Raw genomic sequence first — 21,852 nt, forward strand, 5'->3', positions numbered from 1 at the left:
TGTAAAAAGCAATGGGATCATTTGTTATTTGTTAACAGATCTTTAGAATTTTCTCCAGCTGTACCAATAAGATTGGACTATCAAGGCAAAAGAGTCACTATGGAACAGGTTTGTTAACTATTAAGCAATTTGTATAGTATGTCCTGCATTAATAATAAATAGTGAGTATTGAATTGTATTTATAGGATCGAATAGTGAATATTGATTTTTATTATAGGGAACATTTATTGGAATTCTAGTTGGTCTTGCTCAGTTGAACTGTTCAGAGTTGACTTTAAAAAGGATACACTATCGTCATGGGTAAGCGTAAATTGTATACAATTTGAAGTATAGCTAGTTTTTTAGTTATCCGCATTGTATGACATCATCAAACAATTTTGTTTTCTGTATTATTGTTCTTTCTTTCCACTGATTTTTGTGCATCGCGTTTCTCTAAAACGTGTAAACATAACATTTCATAACTTTGTCAATATATCGACATTTACGTGAAGTTGTGCACCTCCTGACAATATAATACTGTAGTTAAACATCTCATATATATTGTTATTACTTGTGCACAGCTTACTTGGTGTTGATAAACTAGTTTTACACATGATCAATGAATGGGCCCACGATATTAAAAAGACACAACTTCCAAGTATCCTAGGTGGAGTTGGACCAATGCATTCATTTGTTCAACTTGGTAAGTATGTACTTTATTCACATCGATTCTCAATATTTATTTTTTCGTCTTTATTTTATTGAATTGTATGGTTCTAATTATCTATCTAATCTAATAATTCATAAAATTTACTTTGATTTTGTTTTCTAGTTCAAGGTATTGTTGATCTTGTACGCATGCCAATTGAACAATACAAGAAAGATGGACGTATAATGCGAGGTTTGCAACGCGGTGCTAACTCCTTTGGAACAAGTACAGCAATGGCTGCTGTTGAGCTCACAAATAAATGTGTCCAGGCTTTACAGGTAAAGTTTCCTTTATTTAAATTAATTCAGAATTTTTTATCTTTCTAAAGTAAATGAGAATATAAAATAAATCCAAAGGCAAATTAGAAAATGACAAAATAGAATATGCAAAAAGCTAAACCAAAACGATAAAGTAAAACAGCCAGAAAAATTAGCAGAGCTTTTAGGCAACACTAGCCCTTCATAAGTGCAAGTGAAAATATAAAATAATATATAATCATGTGTATACCTATTATTTATATAAACAATTAGAAGTATAGTGGGGATATAAGCTGTACAGTGTCAAGGAAAAGGGATAATATAAATTAAAAGTATTAACATTTTGTCACAGAGTGTAGCTGAAATGACATATGATATGGTATCTCCTGGTCCCAGTGTTGTGTCCCATAGAGCAATAACAGTAAACAATGGTACTCAATACCGAATGGCTAAGCAACCAGCAGACCTCAGAGAAGGAGTCACAAATGCAATGAATGTTGTTAGACAAGTAAGCAGTAACAGTTGCATGAATACTTTTATTTTAAAAAAAAATCAATAATTTCAATTCAACATTTAAAAAAAGTATTAATTCTTTTTAAGATCACACTATTGGAAACATTAAAAAAATTACCAGCAAAGCATAAGAACAGTTTTTAATCATAAAACACTCTTTAAATAACTCTACTGTTTCTTTATAACTGTGTTTAATTAGACCATCTCTTAAATCCTGGACACACTGTAATAGTAACGTTTCAGAACCTATACTGGAAATTTATATTTGAATTTTAATTTATTCATTAGGGTCTTGAAAATACTGCTTCAACACTTGTCCAAGTGGCAAAAGAGGAACATTCTCACAAAGGTGTATCAGGTGCTGTTGGTGGTGTCCTTCGCCAGGTACCCCCGACAATGATTAAGCCATTGATCCTTGCAACTGAGGCAACATCAAATGTTCTTGGTGGTATGCGAAATCAAATGCAGCCAGATGCTAGGAAAGAAGATGCCGAAAAATGGAAAACACAAGCAACAACCTAGTATAATCAATACTATGTATTCAATCATTTCAATTTATTTAGACCAATAATAGTTTCAAGTAACCAGCGGTGACGCCAGGATTTTCCCCGACGCGGGGGGCTATATTTCCTGGCGAGGTGGGGGACAGAGGGCCGCCAAACCCTCTTAAGCAATGCGTTCTAGCATCATTTGGGGCCATTTTAATCAGATTTAGGGTAGCCACTTTTTCCATTTTTTATAATCCATAAATAAAATACTGCGTGCAAAAAAACGACGGGCGATGACTGTTTCAATCCATATTTTTACTGTATACTATATATTTTGCAAGGGAAGGATCCATGTGCTTTGATGCTAAAGCAAAAGCCTGATAAACTGTACAACCATAGTATATAAATAGTAAATGTACTTATAATGCAAATTACTGTACTTGCTATTTACTTATGACAATGATTTTCCCCTGGCGTACAAGACCTTTGTCACCGGCTAGAGCAACTAGTGTGTTTTAATATAAAAAGAGGAAACTGCTACAGGATACATAATATAATCAATATAAAATCAAGAGTAGGTGTAAATTCAGAATTTTTTCAAAGTTTTTGTTGACTAATTTATTTAATTCAAGCTTTATACTTCATGATTAAAAGTATGTTTTATTCAATGTCAATTTAGTATTTTACTGCATTTTTCTCTCTTTTTGAGCGTGCAAGTATAGTGTGTCAGCATAATTGGTGTTATATATTAGCCATGGTATTGACACTATGATTCAAACTACAATGGTTACCATTTTCACAGATATACTTTTATTAACATCATGATCATGCAAATAATAATAATAAATAGTTATATATACCACACAAACTTCTTGAAACTACAAGAATTGTCACAGAATAGTACATACAGAATAGTACATACAGAATAATACATTTAGGAAGTGTTATTTTAGAAACATCATCAGGAAAGTTATGTTTTTTTGTTGTTATTTTTGCCTGTTCTGTATAGTAGGCTAGGCAATCTATCATTTTTAGTGAAACTAATTGCAAACAGATTTTTTTGTTTAAATGAGATCAAAATTTGAGCATCACACCTCAGAATACCTCAGCTTTGCAATTCCAAAAATCACACCTATGGTATATTTGAATCTACACAATCTTTTTTTATAATTTTACTATTATTTTGAAATCCCTTATAGAGCAACAGACACCACTATAACTATACAGGATTTATCATGAATATTTGTACACAGTTTCTTTCTAATTGGTTTGACACAGGATAGAATTGTTTTCATTGCTTTGTGGGTGGCGTCTCACTTTGATCTGATAATCCACTAGATTCTTTTCGTCGCGGTGACCATTCTCGTTTAACATCGGATTCTCTTCTGCGAGCTAATAGTGTTTTTGTCAAACTACCAATATTCATCCGTTGAGGTGGAACTTTGTCTTTAGGAGCAAGTTCAGCAAGTTGTGCTTCGGCATCGAGCATGCACCAATCGGGTACACGTCCTGTCTCACGATAATGCTCTTTACTAAGTGATCTGTAACTTAAAACTTCAAGACTTCCTAAAATTGCACCTATTAAAAACAAGTAATATAAATTAATTACATGGTCTCTCTAAAAATACATGTATGGTTTAAGCAAACCCAAATAACTTAATTAAGTTTGTATTGTAGTTCCATACTTTAGGATAACAATAATCTATATGAGCATTTGCTAATTAACTTACCACCTAGCCAAGCTGTGTAGTTAGGCTGCGATGGAGGACTGTGCATCTTAAAGTTTCTGAAAGCTAGTTTTTGCCTGTACTTGGGTCTTTCAAGTAAGTTTTTTAGCTCCGACATGAGCCTGTCCTTAAACCCTGGTAGCATTGTTGTACCTCCAACACAAACAAGGTTGTGTGCCAGTGTTTTACGAAAGTCAATAGGACACTAAATATAAAATCAATAAAATATTGTTGATTACTATCGGGAAAAAAAAGCTTTATAATACTGTATATAAATCATCCCTTGGCCTATAAATTGGAGTAAGAATATACACAAACCTGAATTATTGAGTCCAGAATCAGTGTCGCAACAGACTTTTCCTCATTATCTTGTTCAAACAGAACTTCACAAACAATTTCTCTGATTTGACCATCTATGGCTAATATCCTTCCCCCATCTAAAGGATATTCAACAGCTGGGGGAGGGGGTGGCCTCTGAATATTTTCACATAAAAACAGGAATAAAATTAAAATATATTTACACAATAAAAGCATATCACAAAATGTTTTAAAATAATCAATAATAAGATCTTCTCTGAACGTTAATTACAGTCAATCAAAATTTACCTTAACTGCACTGCCATCTAAAAGAGATTCTTTAATTTTAGCAGATCTTTGAAAATTGCATACAAAACAAGTTTTAACTGAAAAAGAATACATCGCAAAAATATATTACACACTTCTGTACAGAAATAAAACATTTCATCATAATACCATTCAATAATGTTGCATTTTGAGTTGTAAATGCTTTGTGTTAGGTACAGTACCAACCATATACCATACCTACACACAGACAAAACGTGGTTAATTAGGTAACAATAGGACAGCCCACATTCACTCAACCATTGACTGTCTAATGGGCTTAGTGGTATTCACTTGGCTAATTTCCCTAGGTGCCCTGAATGGACAGTCACTTTTATATAGCCTACTCATTTTTGTATGTTATTTCCTACCATAGTCATGCTTTAATACTTAATATCACTACAATATTTCTAATAATTCAATAAAATTATATATAACTATACAGTACTATAAATAAATCAAGAAAAAGTGAAGACATGTTTATTTTTTGCATAATATGGATGTATTTTCTTTACTGTAAAAAATTTATTTATTTATTTATTCAAGATACAACAGTGTATCAAGAAAAAACACCAATACAGAATCGCCATAAAATATACATTAGATTTACATAAAAAAGAACAAGGAAAACAAACAGATTTATATATTGTTAAAAATGACATTAAAGACAGAAGTATTACAACTAAAATATCATAAAGTAAAGTTCCTACTTTTAGCAGGAAGTAGCTAGTAGTAGTTACGTAATCGGCCTCTCGTGGAATATTGACACATGCTTTTTTTCCGAATATTTTCCGCAGACAGTACAAGGGTAGATGATTTCTGGTATGCCTGTTGCACATAGAGTATCACGGTGTGACATCACAACGATAGAGGCGCTGCATGATTGCTAGACAACCAAAAAATGCGTTCAGCGCTACTATGTTGATAAACAGTAAAGATCTGTATTTCTATCAAATTATGTATCTTAGCTTGATTTTTTTTTAACTTAAACTGTAGTTGAAGAATAAATAGATTATTAAAAACAGATATTTAGTGATCTTTTGAAATTTTAGTTTGTTTTTATTGAAAATTATTAAGTTTTAAAATGACTACTTCAATAAGCCTATTCCAAACCATTGGTGATCTTGGAGTTACTCAGGCAGGCTGAACCACGCAGCGCCACCTACAGTTGTGACGTCAACACCGTGATACTCTATATTGAGTTTATTTAATTTTCAGAGTGAATTTTTAAATAGATACCTTTGATATCTTCTAAAACTGCTTCTTGTACATGTCCCATTATAGAGGATAGTGGCTTCTCTTCTACAGAATGCCCTCTGACCATTCCATTTTCCAAAAGGTGTGCTTCTAATCGCCTAGGAAATAAAATATAGGTAGTTGTTTTGCAAAATAAATATCAATGAAAGATAATGTTTATGGGTCTATGTCTTTAAAAATAATGTTGAACCATTTAATATGAATTAGATTTTTAAAATAGTAACTTACTTATAAATAGCACATCCTGCAAGAGGTATACCTTGCCATCCTTTTAAAATCGGTGTGCATTCACAAACTTATAAATAAAATGTTAAAGAAGTGTTTTTATCAGTCAATTTATTGATTACAATAACATAAATTAATAACTTGCTTTTTAATAAAACCAGGAACTTGTTTATACTCCTGGATGTATTTAGATAAAGAAGACAATATGCAAACTCCTTAGAATTAAAAAAGGATATTGGAAGGACAAGAGTTTCTTTGTATCCACAATCTATAACCAGAGCTGTGTTGATTCCTAAAGTGAATAACACCAAAAGATGACTAGGTGCATACAAGATGGAAGGTACCTATGGATGTAAAAAGAAAATCAATATATTGTATATTTATTTTCAATAATTCTCTCCTAATTCATAACTAACATTTACTGTCTCAATAATATGTTAATATATACCTGTGGTCACTAAGTTAATTTGCCATTGGACTAGAATAATTAAAGCCCCATTCCCTACGTTTTTTAGATCTAATTTAAGATCACAAACTATATTTAATGTAAAAATAATACTATATGGTCCTATTGCGATAACTTTTTTCGTCTTTAAACGGTTAAAAATGTGAAAAATAAATCGATTTTAATAATTATAGCGGCCCGCTATAAATCCCAAAATGCATTGCGCGCGGATTGATATTGTTGTTTTTCACCTGTAATTCGCCCACTTTTCGATCGATCGTGAAGCCAAAACAAATGGAAGACTCCTAACTTTTCAGCGAAAATACTGGGTTTTCCCCAATTTGTATCAACGGAGTCTGGCAAAAATAGAAAGACAATTAATGCAGCAACTATACAACGTCAGACTAGGTATATAGCTAGCGTACGATGTTCGTACGTTACCGATGTTTACCAGCTAGGCCTACAAAACTAAGCCTAGCTAGGCTAGGCCTGAGACCGTCCACGAGAGGTCGATCGCCGCGAGCTACTTAGGTAGTGCATTGTTTCTCACTTTTTATCATAATTTACCATAAAACGTACATTTAAGACAAGGAATGACATGGTTTAATGTTTTTAAAGTGATATATATGTATTATTTTCCAAAAAACGTCCAAAATTGCAGGGAAGGGGTCTTTAATTGAATGAATTGTTAACTAAAAAACGCCCCAAAATCGAAGAGTGGGCATGTCCGACCTGCACCAATGACGTACATTTTACAAAGTATTAGAATGGTAATTGGTGAACCAAATTAGATTGCAATGATTATAGGGGGTTATAGGGTAGAATTACTAATGAGTTGTACAGGAAAAGAAGTATAATGTTGCAGAAATGTAAATTTCAGTATCTATATATAAATTTACGTAAGGACAAAATTCGGTAAATCGCGAGTTATTTCTAGAATGTTTACTCGATGCATGGATTAAAGAATAGAAGGATATGCATCGACGGTGACATCAAACGATTTTACAACGCGCTTGCCTATACTAAAGCACTGCTGCCAATCAAACAAACACGCTCATTGAACTCTGTGTCTCTAACCGCGGCCCTCTGTAAAACGCTGCGAATCAACTGTTACATTTTTTAGACCAAAACGTAACCATGTAGAAATCGTATGCGCAGTGTGAATGTTCTATTGACATGTCTGCGTCGATGATTAATTGACAACAAAAATATATTGCTGAATAATTCTGTTTTAGTTTCATCACAATCGGACTACGAAAAGTTCACTTTCTTACGACTGGTAATTTTAAGTAGTTGGTAATATTGATAAAATATGCAATTTTTATATTTGAATTATCATTATTTGCCTGCCATCTTCTGTCATTAAAAATTGCGTTAATCTATAGAGAATATTAAATTATGCATTTGACCATGTATGTTGTTAGCGTGGCCGGTGTTCACCCATACAACAATCGTGTTTTTAATATATGGCTAAGCAGTGGTTTCTTCATAAATCTCCTTAATTATCGATGTGATTATATTTAAATTGTAGTGCCTGGTGATTGGCTAGTGGTTATGTCATCCACATCACATTCAATCACCGGGTCTAATTGAATGAAAACAGCGATCCCTGATCCGGGATTGGCTGGCTATGTATAGTTGCGATTCGTTACCTAGCGGTCGTTTTGAAAAGTACACGCATGGCAAACTTAATCACGAACAAACGAAGTACTGTACCTATTATTCACACAAGAAGTAAGACAACGGTGAGTATATAGATCATGATTACACGTTGTATCTACTACACTTAAGATTAGCCTAGGCCTACCTAGGCAGTATCAATGTCGGCAAATCATATGGTTTACTAGTAAGCCTAGAAGGCCTAGGCTTAGTATCCTTGCTGATTTTGTAATTTTACATGTAGGCTGAGACAACAAATAGTTATTGTCTCAGATGTAGGGCTACTACAGGTCATAAACTGCTACTCTGTCATAAAAACATTAGCGTAGATCAATCGCGGCAGAAACCTATACTAATTGCAATTACAGCATCTACAATTCTAAGCCAATAACAATATAGTATTTTATCTGGTATATTGATGAAGTAAGCCTACACTAGGGTCTTCACAATAACATACAATGTAATTGAATAACTGTTTTCAATAAACATTATACTCAGTGGCGTGAGACAGAGGCCAACAAGGTTAAATGTCGTTGCACATGTGCAGTAAACAATATATTAGGCACGCGACCGTTTCGTTGTTACCATGCGGTTAATTAAACTGTAACATTGTGGGCGGTCCGCGCTCTGTCGGCGAGAGTCAAGGAACCCTTGATCTCAAGTCGATGCATATCCTTCTATTCTTTAATCCATGCTCGATGGTATATAAAGTTGGTTAGAATCTCGGTACTGATTTAAACCACCAGATGTAACCCTGTTTACTAATTAAATTGAGTTAGATAATTAGTTATTGACATTGACGATTTGCCCCAAATAGGGGTGTTTTCCGACCGTAGTATACACTGTTTAATGGATGTCCTCTTAAAAAATACCTGCACACAATAATACGAGGATGCTTCGCATTTTCCTATCTCCTCCTACGATAATTGTTTTTAATAGCTGAAAACCGGTTGAACAACTCGAGTACAGTATCATAATGTTGAAGCCAGGCCGATTTTCTTAAAAAAATACTATTTTGATAGATTTAATATACGTTTATACAAATGTATTGATTTGCGATGAATGGAACATTCCAATCTCTTAGGCCCTGTTCAGACCCATGGCGTTAGACCGTTTTAGCGTACGACGCTAAAAGAATGTGTGTCTGAACAGTTGGGGATTAGCGTACAACGCGTCGTACAACGGTTATAGCGTTGTAGTGGAAAACGGTTGATAGTACCGTTTTAGCGTACGACGCTACTGTAAGTCAACGTTGTATCCAATCAGAACGTTTCCTGTTATGACGCGATACAAGGTTTGACCTAGGCTGACATCTTGTATCGTCAATGTGTGAGATGTATTTCAATAACAAAAAGGCCAGAATAAATAAGGCCTAACTACACTACAAATACAACTGTTACAAAGGCTACAAAACTATCAACTGATTACCATTATATTTTCTAACAAATGACATAAATACATGCACCTTGTATTTAAACATAGGGACTACGATCCCATCCGCTTTTAGGCCTAGCTAGGCCTAGAGCCATTCAGGGGCGCAGCCAGCAAAGAATTAAAGGGGGGGTCAACCAATATGTGGCTGGCTGGGGTCCAGGGGGCGAATCCCCCTGGAAGCTTTGGCGGTCTAGGGCAATCTAGATCATTTGAATCGGTTTACGCACACACAAATATGACAATGTTAACACTAATAAACTGAAACAAAGAAAACAAAAAACAACTCTCATTTTCATTACAGAACATTTTTATATTCCAGGCTGCCACAGACAAACACTTTTTTTCTTGCTTGTTTGTTGATTTGTGTAGAGAGGCTGTAAACTCAGAGGAGAAATTATTTGAATTCCTCCCTTTTCACCAATACAAAAGTTGCATGAAATGAACGTAGAGATGCAAAAGTTTGAAAAAAGAAATTAGAATGATAGCATGGAGGGAGTGATATTATTAAATGAGAACCGTAAGGGGAGAGTTCATACACTGTGCAAGTCCAAGAAGCTATCTTGGCTCCGTGTGTATGTGAGACGCTTATCATACCCAGTACATACAATATTTTGTTTAAAAATATACCTATTTTGTTCGAATGTATAGTATAGGTGATAGCTTATACATAATTGTAATAACTAACTTCTAAATTATTATCATACATTTTACGTTAGTTACTATAACGGCGCTCTTGACATCGCGTGATGCATCTTTAAACATAAGTTTGGAACATACATTCTTCTTGGCTTGGAGACAGAATTCGCGAATGACATTCTCTGTATTAATGTTCATGTTAAAGTGTATGTTCATGAGGCACAATCCCGAAAGCTGCTCATAAGACATGTGATTTCCCAAACAGGTTTTCGTTCTCCATAAAGTCGAAAAACTCCGCTCAGCTTCAGCAGACGTTACGGGCATAGGCCTACGCGATTAGAAGAAGTGCACGCACATTCGGGAACATATCTGGATCCGCTAATTTTACACAGTCGCTTCCATCACTGAAGCTCGGAATGAAGATGTTCGTGTCTTGGCAGATCATCGTACCAAATTCAAGTTCCTTGAAGACTTCTTCAACATTACACTTCACTATAGACTCTGGTGCTACGCCAAATATTTTAAAGCATGGCCTGTTATCGGCAGAAAAACGGGTTTTTAACTCGGTTTGTAATCAAGAAGTTGATTTGGTAATACTGCTCGGTAGTAATCTTCCACAGTATCTCCAGGATTATTTGATCTGTATTGTTGTCTCATGTTTTTATTTATTTTTTCTAAAAAAAGGGGGGGGGGGGTCAACACCCCCGTGACCCCCCCCACCCCCACTGGCTGCGCCCCTGCCATTCACGCATTTCATTCAAGCTAAAAACTAGCGTGGGACATCAAGTCACTCATTCATACAAGGCAGACTAGACTGGACAAGTTTAATGCTGAAAAACCCCTAACTCCTAACCATGGAGGTATAATCCTAACAAATTCAGTAAACAAACAAGGGGAGCTGTGTCCCTTTTATTAGCAAGTTAAGGGTTATTTTCAACCGACTGGAACAAAGAATATATATCTTTGACTGGACTGGATAGACTAATCACAATCAATTTTTCCTTCATCATTAGGAGGCCTGCTTTATTTTCGTAACACAAGAGCCTGGGGAAAATGTTTTTTAATACAAAATAAAAACAATAGAAACAGAAATTTGGCTTTACTATATTTTTCTTAAATAAATTCTGAGGTATGTTTTATTTACGGCAAATTTTGTCATAATTGTAGGGCTGAGATCTAGGCCTATATACAGTGGAAATAATTATGAAAACACGTGGGTAAGAGCACATGAATATGCAACTAGAAACAACCTGAATGACGTACTTCCGTTGTAACGATAATCGTACGCTATAGGTCTGAACACCTCGTTTTTTTCTCTGCGGTTTGTAACGTGACCTTGCTAGTAACGTTGTACGCTAAAACGGTCTAACGCCATGGGTCTGAACATAGCCTCAGACTCCCAGTTTGTAGGTAAATTTATGAGCCCTCCATGGTTTAACACAAGTAGGTAAATTTATGGGCCCTTTGAGAATAAACTTAACACTGAGATATGGCATTGCAATACTTTGACAATATTGTAAATACTGAACGTAATAACTATTTTTGGTCGCCATTTGAATCGAAATTTTCTTACTGTGAATGTGGTTACTGTTTATTGTATTAATTAGTAATTATAAAAAATATAAACGTTGTAGTGGTGTATCGTTACATGTACTTTACTATTTCAATCGACTTAACAGGGACAGTTTTAGATTTTTGGACTCATTTTAAGACAAGTTTCTCCTTCGGAAGTAGGCCTATTTCCCAGTGTGCTAATTTTAGTTGACTACATTAATCATCGTGTCTATTTATTCGTTTCTGAAAACGACGATGTATTTGTACTCCTGTGGTACGTACATTTGAAATCGCCAGTTTTTTTAAGCTGAAATTACTGTGTATTCGAGAACCATCTGTGGACACGACCTAGATGGTACGCGAGCGTGCCATCTAGTATTGATAATTCCTATAAGAAATTAATTTATGTATTGGCATTTATAAAAAATATTACCTCATAGTGCTTGAATAACACTTTTGCAAGAGTTTCCCTAAATGAAGAGGGACATAAAAACGACTCACAGATTATCACTCTACGGTCACGTGTGTTAACAAGCAAATGTCTGCAAAAAACAACAAAAACAACATACTTTAATAGATCATGTCACACACCAATAACAATAAAACATGATAGTCAAATTTCACATTGTTGGAATTCATTACCTGAAATAAATGACATGAAGAAAATCAATAAGTGTATCATAAAGTTCATCATCTTCAGTTTGCTCGAACACTTTGATTACTTTATTGGTCTTTGTACATTTTACTTCACTTCTTATTATAGCCCTTGGTTGGCATTCTCCTGCAAATCCTACTCTAAAAAAAAAAAATTGTTTGTAAGAACAATCTACAGATGTGAAGGATAAATGACCAAACACACTTATTATATATCACTTCTACAATGCTAAATAAAAGCAGCATCATTGATTTCAGTGTTTCAGTATTATTATTTTATCAATTTGCTTTGTTTGCACTTTTTGCATCAATCCGAGTTTGACAGATTAGGTTTTGCCGAGTTGACTTGAGGCTGACTTGACATGGGGCCGATTTCACATTGGCCAAGATGATTTAGGGCCGACTTGGATCGAATTCGTTCAGTCAGCATCAACAAAAATTAAATCAGAGAATCAATACGAAGATAAGATTATTATATTAAGAGTAATAATGTTATTGCCTAGGCAGTAAAAATAGTAGGTCCAGTCTAGGCCTACTAGATGGTAGGGTTAATTTAAATAAGGTGATTCTGTATATTTATTATTATTATTTCTTTTCATATCCATGAGGACCGAAGCTACCATTTTACCCTCTCTTCCCAGGTCCTACTTTACGTTACGAGGACTGGCCGGCGCCGACTGGCCTACCTTTCGCCTAAAAGACCAGCCTAGCTAGCCCATTTCCATAGGCCAGGCCTACTAGGCCTAGCCTATCTATATACTTTCTAGGCCCTAGGCCTACCTGTCGATCGGCCCTAGGCCTACCTGTCGATCGGCCCTAGGCCTACCTGTCGATCGGCCCTAGGCCTAGATAGTTCCCAGTAGTAGGCCTAGCCTAGGCCTAGTACAGTAGAAACAATCAATGACGTATTTATTGACTAATTGGTACCACATCAACTTCTAGCCTAATATAATTATGATTATCATATTAATTATATTTATAAGTACTTTGTATAAACGGTCCCTAAATCAAATATAACTGCTGTTTTTTCTACAGCAGCTGTTAATCCTTCATATAGAGGCATAATTATCTCTCTGCTGGCTGCAGCTACAGTAGCAGCTAGCTGTAAAGTCGCCCATCGCATGCAAAGTCGCCCCAACACAAAGTCGCCCCATCGCGCGCAAAGATGTAGTCATCCAAGTCGGCCCTATACCGTCTCGGCCAAAGTCAAGTCGGCCCCAATTCAAGTCGGTCCCAGGTCAACTCGGCCTCAAGTCAACTCGGCCTCACGTCAACTCGGCCAAAAAATAATCGGTCAACTCGGCCCCGCTAAAGTATGGAACGCAAAAAGTGAAAATGAAGGGGATTGATAAAATAATATTTATTCAAATTTTTTATTGATTAATAAGCATTCACGGGCATTCATACTATTATTAATGATTATAATGAACATTTGGATAATAAATAGGAACACATTGTAGGCCCAATAATGATGATGCACGTAGTGGGCGCGTATGTTCGTTTGTGCGTCAAAATTCAATAAACATGTCCGATATGCGAGGACATTTATTAGGTGTAATAAGATTGTTTGGTTGAATCATTGATGTATAAAATAATGTTAACTCCATTGTTGAATCACGCGTAGATTTCTTCAGTGTATGCATTTGATTAGGCGACAACATCTGAGACCAATTCGTAGCTGCGCCTCCCTACCTGCGCCTTTGGCAGCTATTTCGATATCTACAACTGCTACGTGTTTTCGCTGGGGATTCCCCTTTTTTAAAAACGCAAATCATGGACAAAAACGATATGTACGATCATTTTTTCTATGGCCAAATGGTGGAACGTAGGCCTACGTCTTTGATTTACAATGCGGTAGGCATAGGTAGGTAGTCATATATACTTTATTGTCCATTAAAAAAAAACCAGAAATGTGATTTGAAAACTGGCAAAATACAAAAATATAAATATTTTCACCAACCAGGTGATGTTTTAATTAATGAATTGTTGTGCTTTCTCGTTAATCTTCACGCTATCACTGTTGCAAATTTCACGTTAAATGACATTAAAGCTGCAAAGGATTTACTATGTGCGTGTGTCCAAATAATGTGCACAAACCAAGACGAAAGGGTGATATTAGTCTGACATGCTCAGTTACCTGGTAAATTGTGATGCATCGTCTGTGCCTACATTCACAGCTGCAAATCTGTCTAAAATCCCATTTGTAGATGTGGAACACATTGATGCAACTTTGCTGCTCAGAGAGATTCACAAACTGCGATCGGATTTTACCATGATGAAGGCAGATATCGCTTATGCAACTAATCAGAGATGCAAATTGGCCCAGCAAGTGAGAGAAGCTATGCAGACACAGCATTCTCCTGCACTGACTCACCCGTAAACCTGAGAATTATCCAGCAAAGCAAATAGTTATTCCTGACGAACCGTATAAACCACATGATTGTAAGAATTCTCAAATTCCGTCCGCTGAAGCAATTGTTGGTGAAATTTCCAAGAATATAGAAGGAAATCCTCGTAAGGGGAATCCCCATACTAAAGAAGGCGATGTTCAACCTGCATCATCAGCTTGTGTTCCTGTTAATCCAATGAACACATTCGCGTCTGCTGTAAAGAACACAAAGGTGAGCTCAGGCTGGAGTGAAGATGAGGATGGATTTCGCTTTTAAAGAAGAAAACAACGCCGTCAGTCCAAATTTAAACGAGGAACCGGTGATGAGGGTATTGAACTTAAGGCTAGGCCTCCACCACCTTATAAACTATACCTGGGTAATATGGATAATGACACTAAAGCAACAGATGTGCAATCATACCTGAAAAGAGTCAAGAACATTACTGTCACCGTCAATGCTCTTGAAAGTAAACGAACAGACTGTTCCTCTTTCATGATACAATGTGAATTTAATGACAAAGATATTGTTAATGATACAAATATCTGGCCAAAGTATGCTTTTCTTAGGAGGTTTTATGAACCTAAATATAAGCAGGGTAATGAATGACTCACATAAAATTAACAAACTTATGGTAGTCTCCCTTAACTGTAATTCTTTTAAATCTGCTCAAAAAGAAATTTATGATCTCTGTGATGTTCATGACATTGTATGTTTACAAGAGATTTGGTTGACAATGATGAGCTACCCATGCTTAAAAATTTTCACCCCGATTTTGATTGTTTTAGTTTTTTCCCCCATGGATTCGGCCTCATTACTTGTGGGACGGCCATATGGGGGTGTAGCGACACTATTTAGGAAAACATTACACGATGTTGTTAAACTTATTGATCTTAAAGATAATAGGCTTGTCGCTATTGAGGTTGGCAAGGGTAGGGATAAAACCTTATTTGTTAACCTGTACTTACCCTATGAATGCGACGACAACTTTGGTGAATATTTACAATATTTAGGTAAAATCGAAAGTATTGTTGAAGAGTTTGACAATGACAAAGTAGTCCTTGTTGGTGATTTTAAGTCTGATCCAAAGAAAAAATTCGGTAACGAATAATTGATTGATTTTTGCACTGAGTATAACTTGGTTATATCTGATTTGGAATACTTTGGTCATTACTCAGATACGTTTACTTATTTTAGTGATGCTCACAGTACCACAAGTTGGTTAGACCATGTTGTGAGCACTCATAGTTCCCATTCTCTGCTGTGTAATTTTATAGTTAATTATGATTTTATGTGTTCTGATAACTGTCCTATTTCGTTTGACTATTTAGGCATTGATATTTGTGATGATTGTAATGACAAGGGTGAAAATATGCATGAATCCTCAAAAATTATCAAAGTTAACTGGAATAATGTTAAGAGGGAGGATATAAACAATTTTAATGAGATAACTGAATCCTTACTTAGTAACCTTACTCTCAATTGCGATGGTTTACTTTGTAATGATTCCTCATGTAAAGATGAATGCCATTGCAATGATATTAGTGATTTATATGACAATATTATTGAGTGTCTGAAAGTCAGTTCTGAGTGGTGTTTTAAGTCGACTAAAAATCAAAAAGTCAATGTTGTCCCTGGGTGGAATAACCGAGTAGCTGGATTTCATAAACATGCCCGGGAAGCATTTCTGAAGTGGCGTGAGTTGGGTAAACCCAGATATGGCCACATCTATGAACACATGAAAATCACTAGATCTAATTTCAAAAATGCCCTCAGAAAGTGTAAATCCAACGAAGAAATGCTAAGGGCGGACTCGATGGCCAAGTCTTTTGACGATAAGGACTATAATAGTTTCTGGGGTAAGGTTAAGAAATCCAGTTACGCCAATTCACAGTCTAACATTATTGGTAGTGCTAAGTGGGAAAATGACATTTGTGACCTATGGCGTCAACATTTCTCCGATTTATTTAATAGTATTGACTCATCTGAGCATAAGACTTTTGTTAATGAAACTCTTGAAAACTGTACAGACGGTGAAATTGATGTTTCACCCCATAATATTAAGCTTTTAATTGACAAATTGCCCAATGCTAAAGCAGCGGGATATGATGGTCTATGCAATGAGCATTTCAAATTCGCTTCTGAGCGACTTAGTATTATTTTAAGTGTATGTTTTAAGGCTATGTTTGTTCACGGGTTTGTTCCAAGTAATCTCACAAAAGTCACGCTTGTGCCGGTAATTAAATCTAAATCAGGGAATATCACTGATAAAGGGAATTATCGGCCATAGCTTTGGCATGTGTAGCTTCTAAACTTCTAGAGTCTGTAATGATACAACATTGTGGTAATTCACTGGACTCCCATGACAACCAGTTTGCCTTCAAATCTGGTCACTCAACCGAATTGTGTATATTTGCTCTTAAACAGATTATCGAGCATTACAACAATCATGGTAGCCCAGTTTATTGCTGTTTCTTGGACGCTAGCAAAACCTTTGATAAAGTGAACCACTGGACACTTTTCAAGACCCTAATTGACAGGGGTACCCCTTCACCTGTAGTTAAGATACTGAGGTCATGGTATAGGAATCAGGAATTTGTTGTCAGGTGGGGAAGTTCCGTTTCCGATTCTTTCACTGTTCGTAATGGGGTTCGCCAGGGAAGCGTTATGTCCCCTCTTCTTTACAATGTGTACACTGATCCGTTAACTGTTGAACTGACTAAGTCTAAAGAAGGTTGTGAAATTAACAGTCTTAAACTGAATTGCCTAAGCTTTGCCGATGACTTGGTCCTTTTGGCTCCGTCAGTGATTGGCTTACAAAGCCTAATTGGACTCGGTGAAGGTTTTGCTAGTGACAATGATATTACTTTTAATGAAACCAAATCCAAATGCTTGCTATTTTGCCCGAAAGTCCGCAACCTCAAAGGTGTTCCACATATTACCTTAAATGGGGCATCTCTAATCGTTGATAATTCAATAACCTATCTTGGTCATGTGATCAGTAATAACCTGAGTGATGAAAGTGACATCAAACGTCAATATCGATCTATTTGCATTAGGGCCAACTCTCTAAATAGAAAGTTTGGAAAATGTTCTACTAAGACTAAATGTTATCTATTTAAGAGTTACTGTGTCAGCATGTACTGTTCAACCTTATGGTGTAGATATAATAAGAGCACTCTGAGATCACTGAAAGTATGTTATAACAATGCCTTACGTTTGCTGCTGAAGCAGCCAAGACATTGTAGTGCAAGCATGATGTTTGTCTTAAATGACGTCCCATCCTTTGATGAGTTCATTAGAAAATCTGTTTTTAGTTTTAAAAATCGTGTGAACGCAAGTAGTAATTCCTTGATCATGGCCATTAATCGCCACGTTCTTAATGTGTCAAGAATGCACATACAATGGAATGCTTTGTTGCATTGACTTTATATATTTACATATCTTTGTTTTTGTTCTATGAGCTGTTAGATTAAGATTTTTTTTTCTCTCTTTTGCTATGGATAAAATATTATGTCACCATGATATTCCGAAATAAAAAGATAAATGAAATGAAAATACAATTTACAAAAACACACACAAAAAGTTAAGAGGCTAAAAATTGTTGAAATTAGATAAATATCATTATTATTTAATTGTATTATATGATTTATTATTATATTGCACTAACGATGATTTAAAGTTTATATAAAAGCATTAAAAATACATGCGTGAGCTATAAAAATAAACTAAAATCGGTTACATTTTATCTTTGTACTCTGGAGTTATATAAGTGTATAGCATTTAGGTACAAACGAGCACCTAAACCGTTTTGTTTTGGTAGGGTTTCGTAATATTACGAATACGATAACGAAAACGGATACGTCACGCACACGTATTCGTTTTCGTAAGCCATAAAAAAATCTGTTTCGCATGGCAACGAAAAATATCGAGGCGCGTCTAAAATATGACTGCGGTAAATTTGAGCGAAGCGCAGGTACGTGTTGCTTGGTGCTTGGCCAGCAGCTGACTATGCCTAGCGTAACATCAAAGCGAGTGAGGACTTTAAAAACTGTTATTTATCTAAATTGACATGGCATTTTAGTAAATTACTTTAGTAAATTACTTTAAATAAATCTATAATTATATTATAATCATGAATCATTCCTAATTCAAATGCAAAATGTGCAAAATAGATCAAAAACTATACTCGTTTTGTAGTTACGAATAATGACTGGTGATATTCGTCAACACGAATACGCCTTACGAATATGAAATGGGGATCAGCTCAAAAGTTTCACAAATGTGTGACGTATCCGTTTTCGTTATCGTATTCGTATGGTTGCGAAACCTCCCTATTAAGTGCACGTAGTCTTATGCCAGAATTCATGAGGGCAAATTGTTTGTGAAGAGGATGTGTTTCATCATCAATGATACTTTTTACTCCTTTTAACACATTTTCCTTAATTATACAAGGATTCAACATCAGGTAAGTGCTCTCCTACTAGTCTAACTATTTCCTATTCGATTAAGTTTAATTTTATCTTTTTGCATTGTATTACCAAAACAAACATTACAAAAAAGTATTACACTGAGAATTACAGAGTTATAAAACAATTTAAGTATAGGCCTAGTTTTGTCAATTTGTAGGTAGGCCTACTTCATTTTTCTTAAAATAAACATCCTTTGGTTGGCTTTGCATGTGGCTTTATGTACATTATTTATCCAATTTAGCTTATTGTCAATTATACAACCCAGATTTGTACTCATTTACTACTTCAATCTCATTTTCATTTATAATCAGAGGTTCTAAGGGTTCTTTAATTTTCCTAAAATCAATTTGCATTTCTTTTGTTTTCTTTATGTTTAGTTTTCAGGTTGTTATTGCAGCACCAGTGATAAAAATCACATCCTAGTTGTCTATAGCTTGTTTCATCATTGCCAGTAATGTATCCAGGATGACTGTGTCATCTGCATATTTTACAATAGGCTACAACATTCATTTGAATTTTGGCTCTGAAACTGCTGGTGAACAGTGAAAACAACATTGGGGAGATAACAGACCCTTGTGGCGTGCCAATTCTAACAGTTCTTTTATCAGATAAAATACCGTTTAGTTTAACATACTGGAACTTTTTTGTTAAGAAATTATATATCCATGAACAGGCCCGTATGCAGCATTTATAATGGGGGGGTGCGAGCGAAGCGAGCAACAATAGCTGGGGGCCAGGGGGGCCGCCAAGGGCCCCCGGTCAGGGTCCAGGGGCCGAAGGCCCTGACAAAATTTGCGTTATTTGACGTTCTAAAGACTGATTTAAGACTCTCTGTTGTGGCTTGGGCTAGTTGAACGATGGACACCAGAACTTAACGCTTTCATGATGAGGCCAACTCAGACAGCGTCGTACGACGCTGTCTGAGTTGGCCTTCCCCCCTTGTTTAGGCGCCGTATTCGATAGAGTGTCTGTATTTCCAGACACGTCTTTACCGCCGGTTAAGTTGTCTGTATTTCTCCAGCAAACACTTTACCGCGTACATGAAGCGCTAAGCTATTGCTTGTCGTCACATGATCGACTGCGCATGTTTTACATCGAGTTTGTAGTCAGTTCAGATTCCGTAATTTAATTACCGGTATTTTTTAATTTTATATTAGCATATTTTTGTTTGTATACCATTGATAATGTAAATGTTGTATATATATAATGATATTGTCTTTAGTTAAATAAGACAAGAAAAAATACCAACCGAGGAAATAGTGGACCTTTTGGGACTTGGGGGGGGGGGGGGGGTGCGTCTGCACCCAACGCACCCCCCCTGGATACGGGCCTGATGAAGTCAATAGGAAGGTTTCGCAACCTTACGAATACGATAACGAAAACGGATACGTCACACATTTGTGAAACTTTTGAGCTGTTCCCCATTTTTCTCAGTCATATTCGTAACTACAAAACGAGTATATAGTTTTTGATCTATTTTTTGCACATTTTGCATTTGAATCAGGAATGATTCATGATTATAATATAATTATAGATTTATTGAAAGAAATTTACTAAAGTAATTTACTAAAATGCCAGGTCAATTTTGATAAATAGCAGTTTTTAAAGTCCTCACTCGCTTTGATGTTACGCTAGGCCTAGGCAGCCAAGCACCAGGAGGCAACACGTACCTGCGCTTCGCTAAAATTTACCGCAGTCATATTTTGGACGGCGCCCTCAATATTTCGTTACCATGCGAAACAGATTTTAACTGGCTTACGAAAACGAATACGTGTGCATGACGTATCCGTTTTCGTTGTGTCGTTTACGTTCATTTCTTTAAGTTTGCGTACTAATGAACCAGGTTCAACGGTATTAAAAGCTCTAGAAAAATCTATATACAAACATCTTACATTATGATCTAGGCACATCTAAATGTTGGTAAATATTATGTAAGTGGAAGAGCACAGCATCTTCAACACTTCTATTAGTATTACTCTGATAGGCAAATTGAAGAGGATCGAGATTTGGTCTGATCAAGCAACTGCCTGAGTAGGCCTACAATCTTTTCTAGGCACTTACCAACATTGGATGTGATTGGCCTATAGTTATTAAGTTCCTTGGGATTTTTTATCTTAGGAATTGGTGAGATACAGGCCGTTTTCCATTGATTGGGCACTGTACCACGTAGGCCTAATTGTCCCCCTGAAAAATTAATTCTTAAACATTTTTCTGTTGAATAGGGCCTGTGCCATTTTTGTGTCACCAAATAGTTATCCACTTTGACCAAATTATTGGAAGGAAGGTTTTTGGTTGAATTTAACCATTTATTTTGTAATTTTATAAAAAGAATAAAAAAAAATAATAAAAAATATCTATTCAAAGTCTGAATTTATAATCTTTATTTTTCATGTTTTGGGGGACAATACATCTTTAAACGTTAAAATATTAGTTTATAAGTACGTGCGTAAAATTACGCATTGATATTCTTGGGCAATTTGAACACAAAATAACACGGAAGGCCGGTGTAGGCATAAAAAGAGAAAGCCCCCGCCGTATATATATTAGTACTAGCATGGAGGGTAAAAAAAAATGTTTTACCTCCATGGTACTGTACGTACTCAGTAGGCCTACATCGATGATCGGCAACGCTCCTATCAAAAAGAGAAGAAGCCCCGAAGTAATTAGGCCTACTTCACTGTGTCGGGCAACCCCGTAATTACTCCGAATTTTATGACGATGTCGGTCGCGTTTGAAATCGGCCGCGTTTAATTTTGGTCTCGATAAAATATAAATTTTTTTTGCTTTGGTCGATGAATATATATTATTAATAACTAAATTGTTTTTATTTTTTAT

General features: G+C 35.7%; 2 protein-coding genes across 4 annotated transcripts in view; one reads left to right on the forward strand and one right to left on the reverse strand.

Annotated features, from left to right (window-relative positions):
• The window catches only part of LOC140060612 (autophagy-related protein 2 homolog A-like), a 33,734-nt gene extending 31,706 nt beyond the window's left edge, over nt 1-2,028 (forward strand). For all 3 annotated transcript variants that reach the window (XM_072106897.1, XM_072106898.1, XM_072106899.1), the window contains exons 34-39: nt 39-108; nt 218-300; nt 561-682; nt 812-966; nt 1,298-1,453; nt 1,747-2,028. In XM_072106897.1, the coding sequence (XP_071962998.1) occupies nt 39-108; nt 218-300; nt 561-682; nt 812-966; nt 1,298-1,453; nt 1,747-1,980 (820 nt within the window). In that variant the 3' untranslated portion in view covers nt 1,981-2,028. The remainder of the gene's footprint in view (nt 1-38; nt 109-217; nt 301-560; nt 683-811; nt 967-1,297; nt 1,454-1,746) is intronic.
• Nucleotides 2,029-2,582: 554 nt separating this feature from the next.
• Nucleotides 2,583-13,291, reverse strand: LOC140060613 (actin-related protein 10-like). Its single transcript, XM_072106900.1, has 10 exons — nt 13,145-13,291; nt 12,147-12,299; nt 11,938-12,046; nt 6,013-6,120; nt 5,780-5,847; nt 5,534-5,649; nt 4,280-4,356; nt 3,992-4,147; nt 3,677-3,878; nt 2,583-3,524 (listed from the first exon to the last, which is right to left on the reverse strand). Exons 1-10 carry the CDS (start codon nt 13,279-13,281, stop codon nt 3,238-3,240), a joined length of 1,413 nt encoding a protein of 470 aa, XP_071963001.1. The 5' UTR covers nt 13,282-13,291; the 3' UTR covers nt 2,583-3,237.
• Between the last annotated feature and the right edge of the window lie 8,561 nt (nt 13,292-21,852).

Source organism: Antedon mediterranea, chromosome 10 (genome assembly GCF_964355755.1).
Source record: "Antedon mediterranea chromosome 10, ecAntMedi1.1, whole genome shotgun sequence".
Classification (NCBI taxonomy): Eukaryota; Metazoa; Echinodermata; class Crinoidea; order Comatulida; family Antedonidae; genus Antedon; species Antedon mediterranea.

What these genes read in the sequence shown, in the direction of transcription:
- LOC140060613 (XM_072106900.1), bottom strand. Translation starts at nt 13,281, where the DNA reads ATGCGATGGGCGACTTTACAGCTAGCTGCTACTGTAGCTGCAGCCAGC. An exon ending in CTTCATGTCATTTATTTCAG is followed by an intron (nt 12,047 to 12,146) that starts GTAATGAATTCC and finishes TGTTTTTTGCAG; the next exon opens with ACATTTGCTTGTTAACACAC. An exon ending in TTCTGGACTCAATAATTCAG is followed by an intron (nt 3,879 to 3,991) that starts GTTTGTGTATAT and finishes TTTTATATTTAG; the next exon opens with TGTCCTATTGACTTTCGTAA.